Genomic DNA, 23,950 nt, shown 5'->3' with positions numbered 1-23,950 from the left:
AACGTTGTGTGTCAACTATACTCCAAAAAGAGAGAAAAACATAAAATTACAATGGTTTCTAACCCTAATTAATGCTATTTCTTTTTCACAGATCTGTATCTGAAGACAACAATAGTAACAGCAACCAGTCATCAAGTTAAAGGTAAATTGAAGGAATAAAATTATTGAAAATAATATAATTCATAAAATAGTTTTAAAAATTTAACAATACCTCAGTGTAAAAAAACTATTATTCCATATTCCTTCGTCGTGATTGCTATTTATCAATATCATATACTAAAGAAAGACTAAAAACATTTAATAATTTTGTTTTTGTTTTTGTTTTTTGTTTTTTTTTTAACGTTTATTTATTTTTGAGACAGAGACAGAGCATGAACAGGGGAGGGGCAGAGAGAGAGGGAGTCACAGAATCTGAAACAGGCTCCAGGCTTTGAGCTGTCAGCACAGAGCCCGACGTGGGGCTCGAACTCACAGACCGTGAGATCATGACCTGAGCCGAAGTCGGACGCTCAACCGACCAAGCCACCCAGGCGCCCCAATAATTTTGTTTTATATTAACTTATAAATATTTAATGTTAACTAATATTAGCCAGAGATTTATCAACCAACATTTTGGTAATAAGAAATGACTTTAAAGAGATTTTAAATATGTTCTTAAAATATTTATGAGCCATCATGCATCCTGTTCCCACATTTAAGGTTCTAATTTGATAGATTTACACAGATTGACTCCCAGCATTTATATTTTTTCCTCACTAAGCCTCCACAGTTATTGTTAGCCTTATTTTAGAAATGAGGAAACAAACATGAAAAATTTAAATAATTATCCATGTGTACAGAATTTTAGTAAATTTTGAAGCTGGAGTTTCATTTAAGACAACCATACTCCAAGAATTAACTCTTAAAGAACTCAACATCTGGGGACATCTGGGTGGCTTAGTCAATTAAATGTCCAACTCTTGATTTCAGCTCAGGTCATGATCTCATGGTCGTGAGATTGAGCCCTACTTCAGGCTCTGGTCTGGGAGTAGAGCCTGCTTGAGATTTTCTTTCTTCTCCCTCTTCCCCTCCCTTGTTTGTGCATTCTCTCACTCTCAAAAAAATCCCCCAAAACAAAACAAAAGAAACAACAACAACAACAACACACACACACACACACACACACACACACACAATTTTGACACATGTAGCATGAGGTATGCCTGGTGAAGGGAAATGAAATTTACATTTATTGAGGACCAATTAGATGTCAGGCAAAATGATAAATGCATTGTCCCTCCAGAGAAGAGAGACAAATTCTTTACTATGAGAAGGGGTAACATTGGCATTTGTATAGATTCAATATATCTATCTGTATATTTTCTGTATGTGTATATACATATATATATACAGATGTATCTGAATATATCTGACATATCTGAATATGTATGTATATATTCAAATGTATAAGTCATATACATAAAGAAATCATAATATTTTACATTTTAGACCTATCACTGGGAGTAAATGGAAGAATTAAAAATTCAACCATAAATGAAAACAAGAGTTCATCCAATTACTAATCAGCCATTCCTCCTTATCTGACCTTGATGGAGAGTTAAGTCAATGGATCTCTGTTTCCCTATCTGCCACCAAAACAAACAAACAAACAAACAAAACACTAACTACTATCCTCCATGTAAAATAGTCTTATTTCTCAGTAGGGAGAGTTGGGAGAGTTGGTGGTGAGGGAGGAGGTGGATATTGGTTTTAAATATAATTGAATGAGTGGGCCCTATTCAGCAAGAGATGTGTAAACAAAGTATTGGAGGAAGTTGCAAGTATTGACTCAGTTTATTTATTTAAAAGGAGGTACTTGAATTCCCAGGTTCAGTTCACATGGGACTTTTATTTAAATGTAAAGGATACAGTGCAAGAGAGAGTGCGGGCAAAAATGGGCACCGGAGAGATATCTCATGCACAAGGCCTCAAGGTTCCTTTAAATTTTAAACAGTCCATTATAAATTCCACTGCCAATGTCTTGGCAAAAAGTGAAACCAAGCATCCAGGCTTTCCTAGAGATAAAGTTAGAGCTTTTCCATTCCGGCTGTAAATCAACTCCTTACAGAGGCATAGAGCTGGCAGAGGTCGCCATGCATATATCTAGGCAGGAGCTTTCCAAGCATGTGAATGATCCAATGAAAAAATAAGTCAGAAATGTCTGATGATTAACAGTGATGTCAGTTTAGCTGGAGCAGAGTTAGTAAGGGGACTGTGGTCATGAGTAGGTCAGACAGTAAAACTCTTTTAGGCTGTGGGAAGTGTTGAGGGCTGTGTTTTATTCTGAGAGGAAATCATTGGAAGATTAATGTTCAAGACTTCCACTTTAAAAGGCTGGTTTGTTAAAATAAATAAATTAAAAAAAGACTGATTTGTTGAAAATAGTTTGTATGATGGCAAGAGGAGAAGTGGAGAAACCAGTTGGTGGAGAAACTACTGTAATAATCCAGGAGGGAAAGGATGGTACCTCAGACCAGGGGTAGTAAAGATGGTTTTAGGAATAAATTTTGAAGGATACCAACAGAATGAACTGGCAGCTTCAATATAAAGTGTAAGAAAATGTGCTTAAATAACGTTTATTGATAAAGCAGCAAGATAAGCAAGGTTAAATGTAAACACAGACCTGTTTTCAAATGTATGCTCTTATTACATTTTAAAATTTGTATTAAAATTTATGAATGTTGCAAGAGAAAATCTACATGGATAATTGTGAACCAAGACAAATGTTTGGCATGCCATGATGAGGAGCATGTTTTCTCACACACGAGAAAGTATTTCTCATATAAAGTATTTTTGAAGTAGTAAGGGAGGGATTCAGCATGATATGGTTGGCTTTTTTACATATTTAGGGAAAAAGTCAGACTCAGTAAGAACTGGAGGCTAGTGAATCAACTCCAACTGTATGTATATGGGTCACCTGTTGGAAAGGCACAGAGGATTTCTTGAAATACTCTTTCTCTGAAGATAAAAATAGACAAATTAGTAGTTACTTATTTCTTCACATATTCTACTGTTCTTTTCCTCTCTTTCCTTGCTGGTGACTTTCTTTTATCCATGTGAAGTGTAGAAACTGTGTAAATATAATGCTTGTGAATATGACTTTTAATATTTCCTTTTACTGTGGCTATCACAGACAACTTAGGAAAAAAAACAGGTTTACACATTTTGTGAAACACAGGTCTAGATTGTGACACTATAATCAGTGTCTCATATACCAATGATTTGCTATACCTCTAGTTGTCTAGTAAAATGAGATCACTTTTATTAACAATTAAAATTTAGCATATCTCTTTCTGTATTTGTTTTACAACAGTGACTAAACAATGTCAAAAAGCCATAGGTTGGAAAAAGGATATTATCAAGATGCTAACCATTAATTGACCTGATTCAAGAATGAAAAAAAAAAACAAAACAAACCTATTCTCTCCTTTTGTTATGGCTTAAAGCTTTTCAACTTCACAAACAAAAATAAATCCTGAGAGTGAAAGTATGTAGGTTTGTGTCTATTGATTCTTCTACATGTTGTGATCCTTTATGGGAAAATAAGCAACTTTTGAACCAGAGAAGTTGTCACATCCCCAGATGTGAACATTCCTTATTCACTGAGGACACCCCACAGTCCACACCTCTCCCAACTGCCCGTGATTCCCTGCTCTATCCCTTCCAGGCTTAGGGATATTGAGAGGAAATATTGCCAGGTAAGGCCAGCCCCAGAATGAACCCCCAGATAGACACTAACATCCATTCCATCTCCAGGGAATTGCTCCAGCTGTGTTTCTGATCATAGATAACTGTTGTGTCTCCAGGTGAGAATTCTGTGGCCTCATGTAATTTGGGATCTAGGATATATTATTGTCCTTTGGGGAAGACAGACTTGCTCCTCCTCTTTTGCTGGAGATGAGCTTTACTGGGTAATATTTTCTTGCTTCAGGATCCCCCTCCCCATCTCCCTCTTACTAAGATGAGTGCACTTCTCAAAGTGCACCTCAAAGTGTTGTACATGGATAAGGGAGCCATCAACCTAGCTGGAATCTAATGAGAACCTACAGAGTCTCCCTCAATAAACAAGGATGCTCCTGGTTCAGGGTTGGGGGTACCTCACCACAGAGGCTAAGAGATTCCTTTTCCAAATGTCCATCAACTGATGAATGGATAAACATTGTATGAATAGTGATCTATGCATGCAATGGAATATTATCCAGCCATAAAAAGGAACAAAACACTGATACCTCTACAACATGAATGAACCTTTGAAACCATTCTGCTAAGTAAGTAAAACTAATCACAAAACCCATATGTTATTCATTTGTATGAAATATCCAGAATGGGGACATCTATAACGACAAAGGGTGGTGGTTATTTTTGGCTGGGTTAAGTGGGGATGAAAAGCTGGGGTGAGGGGTGGTGATAGCTAAAGGGTACAGGGTTCCTTTTGAGATGATGCAACTAAAATAGACTGTGGTGATGGCTGCACATATCTGTGAATATATGGAAAATACTAAACACATTCAGTTGTATAATTTAGTGGTCACTTGTGTGGCAAAAAAAAATATATCAGGATGATTCTACCATAACTTTACCACATCCTTATTGTGGCTTATTTTGGGTCATTATAATTACTGGCCTGCCTTATTTTCATAATTTATGAGGATCCCATGTACACTACCACTTAGCAGATCCAAGTTTTAAGCCTGACTGGACTTTAACATTGCAACTATTGGCACAATTCATCCTTGCAATAGGGTGTACTGGGATAAAAGAAAGTATAGGAAAGAGGTGGGTGGAGGTCAGTTGGGTCTTGGACATGTGTGATTTAAGATTTCTCTTAGAATATTTAAAGAAAATTGCATGCTCTTTTCCAGCCAAGACACATTTCCTGTTTGCCTTGCTGCCCCTCCATCCCCCACCTCTGCAGTTTCCCTGCAAGTGCTTAGAGTAACTGTTAACAAAACACTTGGGTCGCATTAAATTTTTTTAAATTTACATTTATTTATTTTTGATAGACAGAGAGAGAGAGGGCACAAGTGGGGGAAGGGCAGAGATGGAAGGAGACAGAGAACCCAAAGCAAGCTCCAGGCTCCAAGCTGTCAGCACAGACCCTGACACGGGACTCAAACCCACAAACCGCAAGATCATGACCTGAGCCAAAGTCGGACGCCCAAACGACTGAGCCACCCAGGCACCCCTTGGGTTGCATTTTAAAGTTTCCTTTCCCTTTCTTCAACTGATTACAATCTAATACTGTAAGGATAGGCACACAGTTGATGAAAAGTGCTTTTTGATTGCCTTATCAAAGATCAAATACAATATTCTTGATTTTTCCTTATTTGCAGAGATACTAAATTAAGTCGGCAGTAGTACGATTTAAGTAGAAAATTTCTTATAAAAAATGTTTTTTTCCTTTTTTCTCCACCAGAGCAAATAAAACATGCCAGAAAAACATGACACATAGAATAGTAATTACCAAGAACTTCAACAGAAAAGCAAATCATACTCATTTACCCCTATGTCACTACTGAAGAGTTTAATCAACGACAACTTAGCCAGAACAAATAAGTTGTGTGCAAAGGCATAAGCTTGTGTCTGTTGCCTTCTCTCCCTCCACCTGCGGCAGCTGACAAGCCACTTGGGAGCCCTAAGGGTGGGCCAGCATGAGCTGAAAACAATGCAGTCTTTACTCAAAGAGACAAGGACAGCGTGATGGACACCAGAGTACTCCTGCCCACAAACCTCAGAGCTGCCCAATGGACCTCAGCCCTGGCCATGCTGGGTGCACTATGGCCCAGCCTACTTCTTTCTCTTTGCACTGCTCTATGAGCTTGGAACACTTCACACCTGCCTGGGTAAGAGGACTCCTCCCTCAATATCCTCTTTTTGTCTCCAAGCAGGACCAGGATCTTCCTGGAGAGCAATTTCCTGTAACTCCGTGATCCCTATCTGTCCCCTCCTAAATCTTCAGCTGGTTCCTTCCTCTGTGTCACCCTAACCGCAAGGCCAGGGCTGAGGATGTTAGCCAAGGTATCAACTCTTTGAATCAAGGGTCAAGGGTCTGAGGATTCCTGGAAAGAGGGCAGAATGGGATGATTCTAGCCTCACCTTATCCCACAGATACAAGTAGATAATACTAACATCAGTGTAAAGAACTCAGAAATAACTAAGATGTACAGAGCCAATGTCACAACTAAATGAAGAGAAGAGACTGCACTGAAGAGTGCAGGAAGGGTGTAGATGTTGTGGGTAGCTAAATGGACCTACAGGACTGTCAATAGGAAGGAGGAGCCTGCAGGCATGGAGAGGAGAGAGAAGCAGACTCTTGCACTGGGGAGCCCTCACGGACAAGATGAATCCCCATGACATTTGGCTTTGAAACCAAACGGGCTGATTTTCATCAGTTCTTACAACCAGTAGGACTTAAAGCCTGGAGTTTTAAAAATCAGCAGGATCAGCTCTGGGAAAGCCAGGAGGTGAGGGGAAATTGAGTCCCTCGCCTTAAAGAGAGAGCACAAAAATTAGCCCTGCAGAGATACAGCATAGAAACAGCAGTGTGAAAAACACATGGGGCACACAGGAAAGAGAACTGTTTGCTAATCTAAGAGCATGTATTTCAAGGGCACAGATTTTTAGGAGACTCCTCTAGGAACTAAGGAGCTGGCAAGCTCCATTTCCCTGCCCCATGACCCAGCAAAAACACAGGGCCACTAGCTGAAACCAGTGTAGCACTAACTAGCTAACTTGCTACCACTGCATGTCTCACCCCTCTGCAATTTGGTGGATCCAATCCATCAAATATGCTCTTGCCCAGAGTTCATCCAAGGCGGTGCTACAAGCCTGGCAATGAGCAAGCAGCCCTGACACAGGTCAGCATTACTCCAAAGTGACACCTTCCCCAAGTAAGGGAAAGATAACCGCACACTCTAGTAGCCTCAGGAGTGGGATGGGGACAGACACCTGGTCTGACTGCTGGCCCCACCCACCAATGAAAGCTTTTCAGGGGACAACACAGGGAAAGTGCCCTGAAGTTTGGTGCTACTGCATCTCTGACAAATGCCTGTTCTAACTCAAATCAAGCCTAAGGCAGCCCCAGATTGGCTCACTAACACTGTAGAGACCAAAGATTGTCCACAACAGGCAAAGAGAGACACTGCAGATGACTGGACTGAAGGGAGATGCAGTCCAATCATGATAGCAGGGTACATACAACACACATAGGAGACACTCCTGAAGCACTTGGTTCTAGTGAACAGAGGACATTACACTGCAGGGCACCACAGGATCCTTTCTTCATAGGATCACTGTGTTCAAGAGCAGGAGATGTTTTCAACTTTTCCTAATGCAGAGAAACAGACACAGAGAGTTATAAAAAAAATGAGGAGACAGAGGAATATGTCCAAAATGGGAAAAAAAATAGAACAAAATCATAGCAAGACCTAAGGATAACAGAAATAAGCAATATGCCTGATTGAGAATTTAAAGCAATGATCATAAAGATACTGGACTTGAGAAAAAAGTGGAAGACAACTTTGAGACCCTTAAAAAAAGATTAAAAAAAGCCAATTAGAGATGAAGAATAAATAAATGAAATTAAAATTATACTAGATGGAATAAAGAGTAGACTAGAAAGAGCAGAAAAGTGAATCAGTGACCTAGAGGACAGAGCAATGGAAAGCAACCAAGCCAAGTAGGTAAGAGGAAAAAAACTACGCAGAAAGACTTAGGGAATTCAGTAACTCTATCAAGTATAATAACGTTCACATTATAGCAATCCCAGGAGGAGAAGAAAGAGAGAAGGGGACAGAAAACGCATTTGAACAAATAATAACTGAAAACTGTCTGAATCTGGGGATGGAAACAGAAATCTAGATCCAAAAGGCACAGAGATAATCCAAAAAAATCAACCCAAGGAGGTCCACACCAAAACACATAGTAATTTGAAAAATAGCGATAAAGAGAGAATGTACCTTAATCCACGATAGTATCAGATTATGCCATTGGAAATGGCAAATATCTCTGTTTTGGCATATATCTTAGGCATATATATCACTGTGTGTTTATTCTCTCTTATGGAATATTAGAGTAAATCGCAATCATCTGTGTTTTTCATAAATCAGTCCTATGAAAGTATAAATTACATACCATGGAATGAGACAATATTAAGTTGTAAAGTAAGATATTATCATATTACACATTTATTATACCTATGTAATAATTAACCTGGTCAAGATACAGAATATCTCCAACATCTCAAAATCACTTATTATGTCCTTTTTCAGATTTCATCTTAGTTGACCCAGGCACTGTCAATCTGATCTCTATTGCTACATTGTCATCTGTACTATAATTTTACATCAACAGCCACATCCAGGATGCACTCTATTATGTTTCACCCTGAATAATGTTTCTGAGTTTCATATATATTGTATGTTTGTTAGTGTCTCTTTTTTTATTGCTGGATAATATACCCCTATTTAAAATATCAAAATTTCTTTATCTATTCAACTAATGGGTATCAGGGTATTTTTTCCAGTTTCTACTATGACTAACGTTATTGTAAAAATTTATGCAGAAGTCTTTTTTTGGACATACATAATTTCTTTGGAGGTAAACACCTAGGAGTGGTTTGTATGGGTCTTATAGTAAGAGTACTCTTACCTTTAGGAATTTACTAAAATGTTTTCCAAAATGTATAATTTCATATACCTGCACGCAATGCATGGGAGTTCCACTTGCTCCAAATCTTGGCCAATATTTAATAATGTCAGTCTTTGTAATTTTAGCTATTGTGATGGATATGTAGTAGTGATTTAAATGGAATTGTGATTTAAATAGTTTCTCTGAAGATAAACATTGTCTTTTTATGTGTTTATTAGACATCTGTGTCATTATCTACTTTCGTAAAATGTTGACCAACATAGTTTGCCTATTTTTTAAAATTATTGATACAGATATTTTATCATATATACACATATGCTATTTTTTCCAATCCTATGGTTTGATTTTTTACTTAACAGTGCTTTTCAAAAATCAGATTTTGTTAATTTCAATGAAGTCCAACTTATTTTTTGTTTTTCTTTTTTGGTTGGTGAATTTTGCACCCACCTAAAAATATTTCTATACATATGTTCATGAAGACTTTCCCTATATTTTCCCTATATGTAAGTTTTATGCTTTTAGTAATTATATTTGGCTTAAAGATTCATTTCAAATTAGCATTTTTATATGGCATGATGAAAGGTTTGGGGTTTCTGTCAGAGTAACAGCGTAGTTTTCCTAGAACCATTTGTTGGCATGACAGTGCTTTACTCATGGAATTACTTTGTTATCTTTGCTACAAAGAAATCCAGTGTGTGTGCGTGTGTGTGTGTGTGTGTGTGTGTGTGTATTTATGTACACATACATATAGACATATAGAGGGAGGGTGAGAGAGATGCAAAGATAATCTGTTTCCGTAATCTGTATTCTGTTGCACTGATCTATGTCTCTTTGAAGTCATTAACACACGAGCTTAATTAATGCAGCTTTATAGTACATAGTGCAGATTGGGTTCCAGACCACTGGATAATATTGCAAATATTGCAATAAAGTGAATCAATACACTTTTTGGTTTTCCAGTCCCTATAAAAGTTATATTTACCCTATACTGCACAAGTCTATTAACTGTGCAATAGCTTTATGTGCCAAAAATCAATGTACATATCTTAATTAAAAAAATACTTTATTGTTAAAAAATGTTAACTATTATCTGAGCTCTCATTAGTGGTAATCACTGGTGACAGATCACTATAACAAATATAATGAGAATACATTATATTGCAAGAATTACTAAAATGTGACACGGAGACATGAAGTGAGTAAATGCTGTTGGAAAGAGTCATGCCTATTGAATTTCTCAAATTCCTCAATGAATTCTTCAATGAAGGTTTCCACAAGCCTTCAATTTGTTAAAAAAAAAAAAAGCAGTATCTGTGAAATGCAATGAGACAAAGTGCAATAAAATGTAGTATACCTGTATATCTTTTCTTTAAAAGTAGTTTTGGCTTTTTAAGTTCTTTTCATTTCCATAAAACTTTTATAATTACCTTGATAAATTCTAACACATGCACTAACATGCACACTCCTACAAGCTTGATGGGATTTTTATTGGAATGTCTCTGGATTTCTAGATCAATTTTGTGAAGGTATGCTAAGGAAACCTAACTAACTTTGTATGAGGAAGCCATGAAGGGAGGGTTCTCATGCACATACCATTCATCACAGTTTACAGCATTTAGCAGGAAGAAAGATTTCCTTTTGGTCTGGCAAGAGCAGGCTGCCCTTGCCTTCAGCCAATGAGAAGCCACCACCACTTCAATGGGCTTCAGAGGAAGTAGTTAACTTTCTCTTTTAAAAACATATTTCATGGTGTCAGAAGTGGAATGCAAATAAGCTGAACCTCTGAGGAGCTAATGTACACATCTGAGCACCTTGTGTTTTCCAATTCTGTGAGTAGTCTTCTTCCTTTTGGTTTTGAAAGCATCTTCTTGGATTTGAGGTCCCTCCTTTTGTTTAAGCTTCCCAATGTTATTCAGGATCTGTTTATCTGAGGACATTGTCTTTTTGGTAATTAATTGATTGCTTTCTGCACTCTTGTTTATGAATTATGGGTCCCAATACTCTAAATTCAGGAGTGTCCAGCCATTTTAATGTTAAAAAAACAAAACAAAACAAAAACAAAAACAAAAAAGCAAGAAACTGGTCTGGAGGAGGAAGATGGAGGTAGAGTAAGAGGACTCTAGGCTTGTCTTGTCCTAGGAGCACAACTAGATAATTATCAAATCAGTCAAAAATGCCCCACAAATTGACCTGAAGTCTGACAGAAGAAACTCTACAACTAAAGGGAGAGAAGAGGCCACATTGAAGAAAGTAGGAAGTATGAAGACATGGTTTAGAGGAGAAAGGGATCATGGGTGCTGCAGAAGGGAGGGAACTATTGTTGCAGAAAAAGGTGAAAGACAGGAGCACACAGGGGAACATACAAGGAGAATGTTACCCCAAAGCCATTGGCTTGGAATATGACAGGGGCTGAATTTTGTGAATTCTTACAAGCAGTAGAGATTAATGCTTATTTAAAGGTCAGTGAACATGATTAGGATAGAGCCTAGAGGGTACTTCCCTGTTCTTGAAAAGAAGGCAGGCAAACAACTTGGGGACAAATAGCTTAGAAACAAAAGTTTGAAGAATGCCTGAGGCACACAGGCAGGAGACTATTTGCTCCTCTTGAAGTGTTTCCTTGAGAGGCAGTGTTTTTGGAAATGCCTTTCTGGGGACAAAGGAGCTGGAAATAAACATATCCTGCCTCCACCATATCTCCAGCATAAACACAGAGCCACTTGTGGCAAGCAGCACAGTGCCAATACTGGCTGCCTAACTTGCATACCCAAGCCCCACACCCCTTCATTCTGGTGGGATTACACTTTTCAGTGAAGCTTGTGTCAGTCCTGGTATAACAGGACCCTCCTGCAGAAGACCAGCACAAACAAGTACCCACACCATGTCTCTTGAACAAGGAGTTCTGTAAGGCTTCCATCCTGGTGGAGGTGATGTCAGGTCTCATTTCACAAGCAGACCAGAGCACAGCTAGTTAAAACTTGCCACATTCAGGCCAGGGACTAGTACTGCCCACAGCAGGCAAGGAAAGCCTCTGCAGATGATTGGCCTGAAAGGTAGAGCAGCCAAAACACAACAGCAGAGTTAATACAGCACACATCAGACACTCCCTGAAGTGCCATGCCCTTGGGCACTACATGACTTCCTCTACCTAAGGCCATTACTTTCAGAAGCAGAAGTCATAACTGACTTTTCTAACACAAAGAAGAAGGTAAAGATTTGAAAAAAAATGCTAAGATGAAGGACTTTATCCCAAATGAAAAACAAACAAACAAACAAACAAAGATAAGGCCCTGACCAGAGATCTAACAAAAACAGTAGCATGACTGGTGGAGAATTTAAAGCAACAATAATGATATTCACTGGTCTTGAGAAAAGAATAGAAAACATCAATGAGATCCTTATCACAGATATAAAAGACTTAAAAAGTAATCAACCAGAGATGAATAATGAAATAATACTAAATGAATAATGAAAAAATACTAAGGCAGCAAGACCAAAGTCTTACTTCACAAGAGCATGAGGCTAGCTAGAGATCTCTCCACAGAAACTTGGCAAGCCAGAAAAGAATAGCATGATATATTCAGAGTGTTTATGGGAAAAAGCTGCAGCCAAGAATACTATATCAAGCAAGGCTATGATTCAGAATGGAAAGGGAGATAAAGTTTCCCAGACAAACAAAAAATAAAGGAGTTCATGACCATAAGCCAGCCATACAAAAATTCCTATGGTGACTCTTTGAGTGCAAAGGAGAGACCAAAAGTGACAAAGACAAGAAAGGAACATAGGAATCTCCAGAAATGACAACAAAACAAGTAATTAAATGGCATTGAGATACATATCTATCAATAATTATTTTGAATGTAAATGGACTAAATGTTCCAATCAAGACATAGGGTGTCACAATGGATACACAACACAAGACCCATCTATATTCTGCCTACAAGAAACTCAATTCAGACCTAAAGACACATGCAGATTAAAAGTGAAGGGATCAAGAAACATTGAATACACATATTGATATCAAAAGAAAGTCAGAGTAACATTACTTACATCAGACAAATGATTTAAAACAGAGTGTAGCAAGAGACAAAGAAGGGCACATGTATTATAATAAAGAGGTAATCCAACAAGATATTACAATTGTAAATATTTATGCACCCAATATGAGAGCTCCCAAATATATAAAACAATAACATAAAGGAATTCATTGATAATAATACAATAATAGTGGGGGGATTAACGCCCTATTCATATGAATGGACAGATCATCTAAACATAAAACAAAAAAAGAAAATTACTTTAAATGGCACACTGGAACAGATGGACTTAACAGATATATTCAGAACATTCTATCCTAAAACAGCAGAATACACATTCTTTACAAGGGCACATGGAATATTCTCCAGATCAGATCTCATATTAGGTCACAAATCAGTCCTCAATAAATATAAAAAGATTGGAACCATACCATGACACTATGAAACTAGAAGTCAATCACAAATTTTCCAAAAAAATTTGTAAAGGCCACAAATACACAGAGGTTAAACAACATGCTACTAAACAATGAATGGGTCAATGAGGAAATGAAAGCAGAAATTTAAAAAACACATGGAAACAAGTGAAAATGAAAATGTAATGGTCAAAAACCTTTGGGATGCAGCAAAAGTGGTTCTAAGAAGAAAGTATATGGCAATACAGGCCTACCTCAATCAAGAAGCAAGAAGAGTCTCAAATAAACAACCTATTTTTACACCTAAAGGAGTTAGAAGAAGAAAAAATGAGGCCTAAAGCCAGCAGAAATAAATGATACAGAAGCTTAAAAAGCCAATAGAACAGATCAATGAAACCAGGAGATTGTTCTTTGAAAAAATTAATAAAATTGATAAACCTCTAGCCAGACTTATCAAAAAGAAAAAAAAAAGGAACCAAATAAAATTACAAATGAGAGAGAAAAAATAACAACCAATGCCACAGAAATATGAACAATTATAAGGGAATATTATGACAAACTTATGCCAACAAACTGGACAACCTGGCAGAAATGGAAACATAAACTACCAAAACTGAAACAGGAAGAAGTAGAAAATTTGAACAGACCAATAACCAGCAAAGAAATTGGATCAGTAGTCAAAAAACTCCCAACAAATAAAAGCCCAGGGCCAGATGGCTTCACAGGTGAATTCTACCAAACATTGAAAGAAGGGATAATACATAGTCTTCTCAAACTATTCAAGAAGAAAAAGAAGAAGAAGAAGAAGAAGAAGAAGAAGAAGAAGAAAAAGAAAAGAAAGCCAAGGAAAACTTCTAAATTCATTCTATGAGGCCAGCATTACCCTGATGCCAAAAACTGGATAAAGACTCCACTAAAGAACAGAACTACATGCAAATATAGCTGAAGAAACTGGATGTAAAAATTCTCAATAAAATACTAGCAAATTGAATCCAACAGTACATTGAAAAAATCATTCACCACGATAATGTGGGATGTATTCCTGAGTTGCAAAGGTGGTTCAAAACTTGCAAATAAATCAACATGATACACTACATTAATAAAAGAAAAGATAAGAAGCATAGGATCATTTCAATAGATGCAGAAAAAGTGTCTGACAAAGTACAACATCCATTCATGATAAAAGCCCTCAACAAAATAGGTTTAGAGGGAACATACCTCAGCATAATCAAAGCCATTTATGCAAAGCCCACAGCTAATATCATCCTTAATGAGGAAAAACTGAAAACTTTTACTCTATGGTCAGGAACAAGATGCAAATGTCCACTCTCACCACTGTTATTTAACATAGTCCTGGAAGTCCTCGCCTTAGCACTCAAACAGCAAAAAGAAATAAAAGGCATCCAAATTGGCAAGAAAGTCAAATTTTCACTATATACAGATGATATGATACTCTATATAGACAATCTGAAAGACTCCATCAAAAAACTGCTAGAATTGATAAATGAATTCAGTAAAGTTGCAGAATACAAGATCAATGTATAAAAATCTGTTGCATTTCTATACACCAACAATGACACGGCAGGAAGAGATTTAAGGAAACAATCTCATTCACAACTGCACCAGAAACCATGATCCTTAATAAACCCTGACCAAAGAGGTGAAAGACCTGTACCCTGAAAACTATAAAGCGCTAATGAAAGAAATTGAAGATGACACAAAGAAATGGAATGACATTCCATGCTCATGGATTGAAAGAATAAATACTGTTAAAATGTCTATACTGCTCAAAACAGTCCACACTTCAATACAATCCATATCAAAACACCAACAGCATTTTTCACAGAAATAGAACAAACAATCCTAAAATTTGTATGGAACCACAAAAGACCCCAAATAACCAAAGCAACCTTGAAAATAAAAAGCAAAGCTGGAGACAACACAACTCTGGACTTCACATTATATTACAAAGCTGTAGTCATCAAGACAGTATGGTACTGGCACAAAAACAGACACCTAGATCAATGGAAGAGAATAGAAACCCCAGAAATGAACCCTCAATTATATGGTCAATTAATCCTTGACAGAGAAGGAAAGAATATCCTATTGGAAAAAGACCATCTTTTCAACAAATGGTTCTGGGAAAATTAGTAAGCAACATGCAAAGGAATGAAACGACCACTTTCTCACACCATACACAAAAATAAATTCAAATGGATTAAAGACCTAAATATAAGACCTGATACCATAGAAATACTCAAGGAGAACACAGACAGTAACCTCTGAAATTGGCCACAGCAACTTCTTTCTAAATATGTCTCCTGAGGCAAGGGAAAGGAAAGCAAAAATAAACTATTAGGACTTCATCAGAATAAAATGCTTCTGCGCAACAAAGGAAACAATCAACAAAACTGAAAAATGCAACCTATGGAATGGGAGAAGATATTTGCAAATGACATCTGATAAAGGGTTAGTATCCAAAATATAGAAAGCACTTATCAAGCTCAATACTCCAAAAATGAATATTCCAATTAAAAATGGGCCGAAGGCATGAATAGACATTTTTCCAGAGAGGACATGCAGATGGCCAACAGACACATGAAAATATGTTCAACATCACTGATCATCAGGGAAATACAAATCAAAACTACAGTGAGGTATTACCTCACACTTGTCAGAATGGTTAAAATCAACAACACAAGAAATAACAGGTGTTGGTGAGGATGTGGAGAAAGGGGAACCTTCTTGCACTGTTGCTGGGAATACAAACTGGTGCAGCCACTCTAGAAAACAGTATGGGAATTCTTTCTCAGAAAGGTAAAAATAGAACTACCCTATAATCCACTGCTAGGTATTTACCCGAATAATACAAAAATACTAATTCAAAAGGACACATGTATCCTGATGTTTACAGCAGCATTATTTACGATAGCCAAATTATGGAAAGAACTCAAATGTCCATTGAGTGATGAATGGATAAAGTATGTTTCTTAGCTTGCATCTCTCTCTTTTTCTCTCCATGCTCATTTGGAAAATTCATTATTATTCAAAAATTAGTCATTGCCCAAATGAGATGTATCCTGAAAGATGGAAATTAAGTAAAATATCCATGTGATCATCATGTTAAACATAAACACATACTCTCCTCACAATTGATTGGGAAAGAAACTATAACAATAAATACCCTTTCCTTAAAATCATGCTTCAGGATAGAACTTATATCATCAATTTGAAGAAGATTTAGTTTTAATAAATTTTATACATAATAGTGGATCCTTAAAAATAGATTCATTGTATTTGACATTAAAGAAGAATGTCTATTATTTTTCTGCTGGTATGCAGTAGTGGAATAAGCATATTGATACAAAAAATTTCAAATACATAATTAGACAATGAAATAAAAAATTTCACTTCACTATTACAAATTAAAAGTATGCAACAAATAAGAAAAAAATTAATAAGTGCTTTGTAAGATAAATACATTCCAGTAATTCAAAGATCTGAGTAACTTGACAAAAGTAAAACACACGAAATTTTAATAAGTAGATAGTTGTTTCTAGAATGAGAATATTTAGAGTCAAACTACATCCAATTCATTCTCTACCAAATCTCCATAAATACTTCTCTTTTAACTGACATTGAACTACTCTTCTGCAAAAGTAGATTTCAAATTTCATTTAGAAATAAAAACTAACCAAGTGTATGCATCTATTTTAATAATTGAGAACAATCAACCATAGCAAATTAAATACACACACACACACACGGGCATGCACATGCACACAAACACACAGTGATTGAAAGAGATAGTATTGGCCAAAAGCAAACAATACAGGTAATTAATGTGAATAGATAGTCCATTTCTTGGTCATTACAACATCACCAGTACATACAATAATTTCTGGTACATACTAGATGTTCAACAAATACTTGTTGGTTGAATGGATGCATCGGTAAGGTAATTATCTTTATAATAACATATAATTTGTATCAATGGGTAAGGATTTATTATTTGGTATCTTTAAAATACTGCATTAGGAATAATGTTATGTGGAAGGTTTATTTGAAAGATTTTCTTAAAGAGAACTAAGGAATAATACAAAAGATCTTTTTAGAAAAAGAACTTTTTAGGAGCACCTGGGTAGCTCAGTTGGTTACGTGCCTGATCCTTGATTTCAGCCCAGGTCATGATCCCAGGGTCTTGAGATCAAGCCCTACATTGGGCTCTGTGCTGAGTGTGAAGTCTACTTGGGATTCTTTCTCTGCCCCTCCCTACTCACTCACTCTCACTCTCTCTCTCTCTCTCTCTGTCTGTCAAAATAAATAAATAAACCTTTTTAAAAAAAGAAAAATAACTTTTTATTTTTAAGTAAACTGTTAATTAGTTGTGGAGCTCAAACTCACAACCTGAGACCAAGAGTCACATGCTTCACTGACTGAGTGCTGAATCACCAAGTTGTACACATGAAACAAATGTTACACTGTATGTTAACTAATTGGAATTTAAATAAAAACTTAATAAAACCATATAACTAATAGCAAACAAAATTCAAAATAAAACCATAGGTCCTGCAAAAAAGAAAAAGAAAAGAAAAGCAATGTTTTAGAACTTTTCCTTTTGTAAGGAAATCTTGTCCTACAAAATATCAAACATTTTTTGATGCTGTTTAATTTTATTCACTGGTATTGGGCCTTTGGCATAATAAGTGAAAGTTGACAACTATATATTTGTATCTATTAATATGTCAACATTTATATCAATTTATCTAACCAAACATGAACAAGTTATATAGATATATAACATTTATTTTCAGGATGGAAAAAGTTAATGTCATAAGGGTTTATCTATAAATCCAATGCAGTGCCTATGAGAAAGGGAGAAGCAGCCCCTGACATGCAGGATCTGGCCTAATATCAGCTGGGCCTTGGTGTTGCTAGGAGCTGGCCTGACACGGATAGGCTGTGTGGGTCTCCATTTGAACATAAACAATTTCATAAAAGGTCAAAAGCTCTGATCATGATGGATGAAGAAAAAAAGCAAGGCCACTCTCTATGTTTGAATACAAGTAAAACTTCAAAACTTTTCAAGTCACAGAAATGACCAAACATTTCCATCCTAACATGAGATATTCCTGTTCCTTGACCAATTTTGACTTAGCATTAGTGTAGTCTTTCCTCTTCTAGACAAGAATTACTAAAATAGTCAGAAATGTATCCCCTTGTTTCTGACAGCATCTAATCTGGCAAAGCCCAGATTCCATAAGCCTTCCCCCAAATCACGTAACACAAGCTTGAATCCCGTAATGACACCCTCGCAGGACTACCACAGTTTCCCATGGTGTGTGTCCCCCTGTGCTGACACTAGTAATAAATCCAACTTGTTCAACCACAGATGTGTTCCAGGTGGTCTTTGGTAAAATGAGTGGACATCTACATCTTCTTAAATATCCCTTATTTTACACAAATGGAAGCTCTGTTTTATGCACCCATCCACATATATGCTGGCATGTGCATTTGTTTGTTCTTGTATTCACAAATGTAATGACAAGTAATAAATATTTAAGCAAATGTCCCCCAAAATATAGAGGAATACATTTCAGAAAAAAATAAATATGTAAGTTTTAAAAAGAAATAAAATATCAGAATAAAGTATTGTAATAGTTTATATTGTTCGCAGAATGGAGGTCTTGGTAGGGAGACACAAATCCTCATAGTCATAAAGGAAGAACATCAAAAAATACACAATTAGACTGGGTGGCTCAGTCAGTTAAGTGTCCAACTTTTGATATTGGCTCAGGTCATGATCTTATGGTTTGTGGGATCGAGCCCCACTTTGGTGATAAATTTAAAGTGATGAATAGATGAACATTTGTAGTTTTAAATGTATATATTAGAAAAAAGAATGGTTTAAATTGAGTAAGATATACTTCCATTCTTAGAAGCTAGAAAAAGAACAAACAATACTCAAAGTAGAAAAAAGGACCAGAAGAGCAAAACTCAATAAAATAGAAAACAAATATATAATACAAAAAAGAGATTCAAAACAGTTCTTTTGAAAGTTAATACAAATAAAAATAATAAACTCAAAGTGATTGAATAATGTAGAGAAAAATCACAAAATTATCAATATTGAGAATGAAAAAATGGAACATTTGTACAGATCTACAGAGTTCAAAAGGATGATAAAGGAGGGAAGGGGATTATGAATAACATTGGCCAATATATCTAATAACTCAGAAGAAATGGATAAAATCCATCAGAAACAGAACTTGTGTAACACAGAAAGAGAATATCTGAACATTTAAAAATATTTGCTTCATAAGTTAAAACAAAAAGTCTGTCACAAATAAAATTTTAAGTCCAAATCTCTCCAGTTCTAAATCCTGAGAAACATTAAAAGAAGAAATATTCACAACAATTACACTAACTTTTTAAAGAATAGAGGAAGGAATAACATTTCCCAATTTCTTTTATGAGGCCAGCATATCTCTGGTACAAAAATTGACAAGTTTATTGAAATGAAAGAAAATTACAGACAAATATTTCTTATGAATATGGATGCAAAAGTCCTAAACAAAATGCTGGAAAATCAATCCAGAAAAATATAAAAAGATAGTACATAAAGTAGGATGTATTCCAGAATACAATTTGTTTCAACACTAGAAAGTCAATAATTTTGATTCACAAAATTAACAGAAAATGAAGAGAGCTATAAGATCACATCAATTTATATAAAAGAAACTTTTGATAAAATTCACATTCACAATAAGATGTATATCCTGAAATCCCAGCAAACATTGAGGGGAGTGAATTTTGAATAAGAATGTGTATGTACAAAAATCCGTTAAATGTAAGCCCCTGTATAGAAGATATTTGCAAATCATTATATCCAACAAAAGAATCATATCTAGAATACATCAATAGGCTCAGCATATAATAAGAGACAAGAGCACCCAATTGTAAAATGGTCCAAAGACTCAAGCATTTACCAAAGAAGTTATATAAATGACCAATAAATATATACAGTTGCGCTAAAGTTTATTAATGACCATGAAAATGCAAGTTAAAACCAAATGCAGGACCAAAATAATTACATGAAATAAAAACAAAAACAAGTGTAGGTACGCATTTATATGAATTGGAATTCTCATGCATTTCTGGTGAAAGTACAAATTAGTACAACAACCTTGGAAAACTGTTGGAAGTGTCTATTGAAGCATACCCTGTGATCTAGCAATTTCACTCTAGAAATATACCTGAAGAAAATCACTACATATGTTCACCAAAGAAATAAAATAGCCAAATGTGGTTTTTAATAGGCACCACTACAAATAAACCAAATGTTAGTCAACAGTAAAATGGAAAAAAAGATTGTGTTATATTCAATCAATGTATGATATACACCTATGAGGAAAAAACAAAGCTATTTCTCTTCACAGTATGAATGAATGGATGGATCTCATAATCCTTATATTATATATTATATATAAAAGAACTCATGCATAAAAGTACATGGTGACTAGTTCCATTTATATAAAGTTCAAAACAGACAAAACTAATTAATCGCTGATGGTAGCAGTAATGATTGTCAGGGGGCCATCTGGGGGTTTTGGGTTTTGGTGGTTCTATATTTTATTTCTTGATCTGAATCTAGGTGCTAATTATACTATTCACTTGAATATTAATTGAGCTGTTCTCCTATGGTTTGTAGAATATACATGTATCTTCAATAAAAAGTTCATTAGGAAGTGTATATGAATCTTCCTGTTCATTAACTGTTTCTTCAACCTTGCCTTTTGGAAGTGATTCTGTTTTCTTTCAGGCTTAAAGCTGCGTCAAACCAATTGGAAGCCTCCTGCACAGATTTAGGAGCCAAAACCGCCCACATTCAACAGTACACCGCACCCATCCTCTCCACTCTGCTCTCACGGTGGACAGTCTCTTGCAAGGTGCGCGGCCAGGAGGGGTCCCCTCGCGCTCCCAACAGTCCTTTACGCAAGCCAACTGCCATTATTCGGACTGGCATCCAGGACATGAAGCCATGTTGTGCCTTCTGCTGCTTGTCATCGGGCTCATCGGGCTCCAGACAGACAACAGTAAGTACAAAAACCTTTCCTTTGAACTTTTGGGAATGTCAACTTTCCTACTTTCTTCTGAGAGGCCAGGTATCCCTGGGAAAGTGCCTTCTTGCAGGTGCTCCAATTTTTTAAGCCAAAGCCCACTACCATATCGTCTTACCCAAAGAAAATTCACACGGGGTGTGACGGGGCTTCCCCACTCATCCTGGTACCATATGAAAGATGAGAGATGCAGTGGTTCAACTGGATGCCTCAAGGTTAGAGTTTCATATAGTACTCTGTCTGCATTTTTGACCTCTGGACTTTGTAGTTGGAAAGTCCAAAGGTCCTGATTTTATTTGTAATTAATTTCTCTTTAAAAGTCTTGTAATTCTAGAAAGTGGGAATTGAGTTTAAAAAAAGAGGTGGCATATAAAATATTATGGATTTAGATGAGGATTTAGATGAGGAGGAAGCTATGAGGTGATGGATGCTACTTTAATGAAACATTTTGTACCTTACAGATTCTGAAAGACTACGTGTGCAAATTACAATACCGGAGAAAATACGGTCAACATTAAGTGGAGGAATTGAATCCCATGTAACTAAGCACTAACATTTTTCACAATCTAAAGTCATGTGGATATTTTCTTTCTAAGGAAGTAAACTTGGCATTTTCATTCATGCAAATTTGGTGAATTTTATATTTATACCCAAGTTTCCTTAAGTGGAAAGCCTTTTTGAAAATGAAATAATAAATAGTGTTTCATAGAAATATATTGCAGTGATGCTTATTCTCAAAACCCCAAGTCCCATCTTTTAAATCTGTTTCCCTCTCGAGTGTCTTTGAATAATCATTGACCTGATTTATCCAGATATTCTCTTCTTATTCACTTACAAGGCTATATTTGGAGGAGTTTTTCCTATATTTGGAGGTGTTTGTATCCTTGTTGTTAAGTAAGCCTATGGTTTTTGTATACAATGTAATGACAATTTCATTTAATGAAGTTTTATATGAGTAATTTTTGCATTTTGATTGCAAATACGGTAATCATGAAGACTTTTTTTTCATGCCATCTTAGTTCATCTTGGTTCAGGGTAGATTTTCTTTTCTTTGAATTAGAAAATATCTTTTTTTTTTTTTTTACTAGTTTCTAGAATCATTTCTCAAGAAATGAAATGTGTTTTTTTCAAACACCACACCTGAAGTTTATTTTTGATTGGGTAGTAAATGTTCTGGTAATTTTAATGCAAATATTTCCTTAGCAACTACCCACTTGTCACCCTAATTCAGATATTACAGGCTTAAAATTCTCAATATATCATTTTAAAAGGAATGTATACTTATTTGGAAACTTAATATTTAATAATTTAAATAGAAAAATAATGTGAGGAATTTAACAGTATTTGGAAGAGTTCTATTTTTTAATTCAAAAATAATATGGAATTGCTTGTTCATATCAGAAAATATATACAGAATCTACTTAAAGGGAAATATCTTCTATTAGGCATCACCATAATCTATGACAATAATTCCATAAGAAAAGTACAAAAAAAAATCACCTGTCCTCAGCTGTCAAATTCATAAGGGAAAAAGTTTCACTATTGTGTTAATGTCTCTATCCCCTATGTGTAGAGTAGTACTGGATACATTGTATTTGAACCAGTGAGGCTGTATTGTACTTACTAGTTTTAAAATTGCTATAAACATAACATAGTTTATGTTTATAACTGTTATAATTAATAAATGAATGGTACAGATCATAAAAAGAGAATATTTGCCTAGCAGTTTTAAAAAACCTGAGTAGATGTGAAAACTATAATGAAAGTGAAAAAAAATCAAGAATTAGATCAGAGTCAGCTAAAGAAACCAGATAGATGCAACATAAAAATGGCTAAGGGAGAAGGAGGATTGAATTAGGGACTTAAGTATATAGTAACTGAAATTCCTGAAAGAAGGGGGGAAAACCTGGAGAAGATGCTATATTAAACATATAGTAACTGAGAAATAATAGAAAAAAGAGACTCCTCAGGCCAAGTATAGCAACACAGAATAAATAAAAATCAGTATTGACAACACTTTGACATAATGATAACAGAATACCAGACATTCTAATGGATATTATGAATTGGGACCAAAATAAGAAAAAAGAATAAGACTTAAATATTAAGTGTAAATATAGAGCAAAAAATAGGGGAAAATACACATATACATACACATATATTTAATAATATCAGTAAATAACATTTTGTGATAAAGTGTTTTTAGTGTGTATATATATGTGTATATGTATATATACATATTTGTGTGTATATACATATACGCACATATATGTACAACACCCCCCCACACACACAGGCCAAAAATAAGTTACTTAACAATAAATATTATTCAAAAGGTAGAGAACTTTTTAGGATACAGTAAAGTTTTATTGAAAGACATTATTATGACCACTAATAAAACTGGAAAGATTAAAAAAAGGAAAGTAGGTCATGTTGGCAGTCAAGAATGCTTAATGTTTTCTTAGGTTAATTTTTACCAAATCTGTAGATTGACTACCATTCCATAAGAAATTTCATGGAAATCGGCAGGTTGATTCTAAAATATATATGGAATGGTAAAAGACAAAAAATGTTAACTTTGAAGAACAAAACAGTGATTCACTTTGGTTCATTTCAAAACATATTTTAAAGTTTTAGTAATTAATATAATGTGGTATGTGATATTGTCTAAGGGACAAATAAATTAACAGAACAG

At 35.5% G+C, this 23,950-nt stretch overlaps 2 protein-coding genes across 9 annotated transcripts in view; both read left to right on the top strand.

The window, feature by feature from the left end:
* LOC106978369 (A disintegrin and metallopeptidase domain 3-like) overlaps nt 1–3,529 on the top strand; it is a 151,898-nt gene extending 148,369 nt beyond the window's left edge. For 5 of the 8 annotated variants that reach the window (XM_015076052.3, XM_053216566.1, XM_015076051.3 and 2 more), the window contains 2 exons: nt 92–142; nt 3,353–3,529. In XM_015076052.3, the coding sequence (XP_014931538.2) occupies nt 92–140 (49 nt within the window). In that variant the 3' untranslated portion in view covers nt 141–142; nt 3,353–3,529. Of the gene's footprint in view, nt 1–91; nt 143–1,488; nt 2,669–3,352 lie in introns of those variants that run through there. The other 3 variants (XM_053216565.1, XM_027070997.2, XR_008295986.1) reach the window with 3 other exon arrangements.
* Nucleotides 3,530–21,061: 17,532 nt separating this feature from the next.
* ADAM2 (ADAM metallopeptidase domain 2) overlaps nt 21,062–23,950 on the top strand; it is a 134,443-nt gene continuing 131,554 nt past the window's right edge. Inside the window, exons 1-2 of the mRNA XM_015076050.3 lie at nt 21,062–21,231; nt 21,717–21,793. Of these exons, the coding sequence (XP_014931536.1) occupies nt 21,177–21,231; nt 21,717–21,793 (132 nt within the window). The 5' untranslated portion in view covers nt 21,062–21,176. The remainder of the gene's footprint in view (nt 21,232–21,716; nt 21,794–23,950) is intronic.

Source organism: Acinonyx jubatus, chromosome B1 (assembly GCF_027475565.1).
Source record: "Acinonyx jubatus isolate Ajub_Pintada_27869175 chromosome B1, VMU_Ajub_asm_v1.0, whole genome shotgun sequence".
Classification (NCBI taxonomy): Eukaryota; Metazoa; Chordata; class Mammalia; order Carnivora; family Felidae; genus Acinonyx; species Acinonyx jubatus.
The sequence above is the reverse complement of the archived record's forward strand: the minus strand, read 5'-3'. Positions and strand labels throughout refer to the sequence as shown.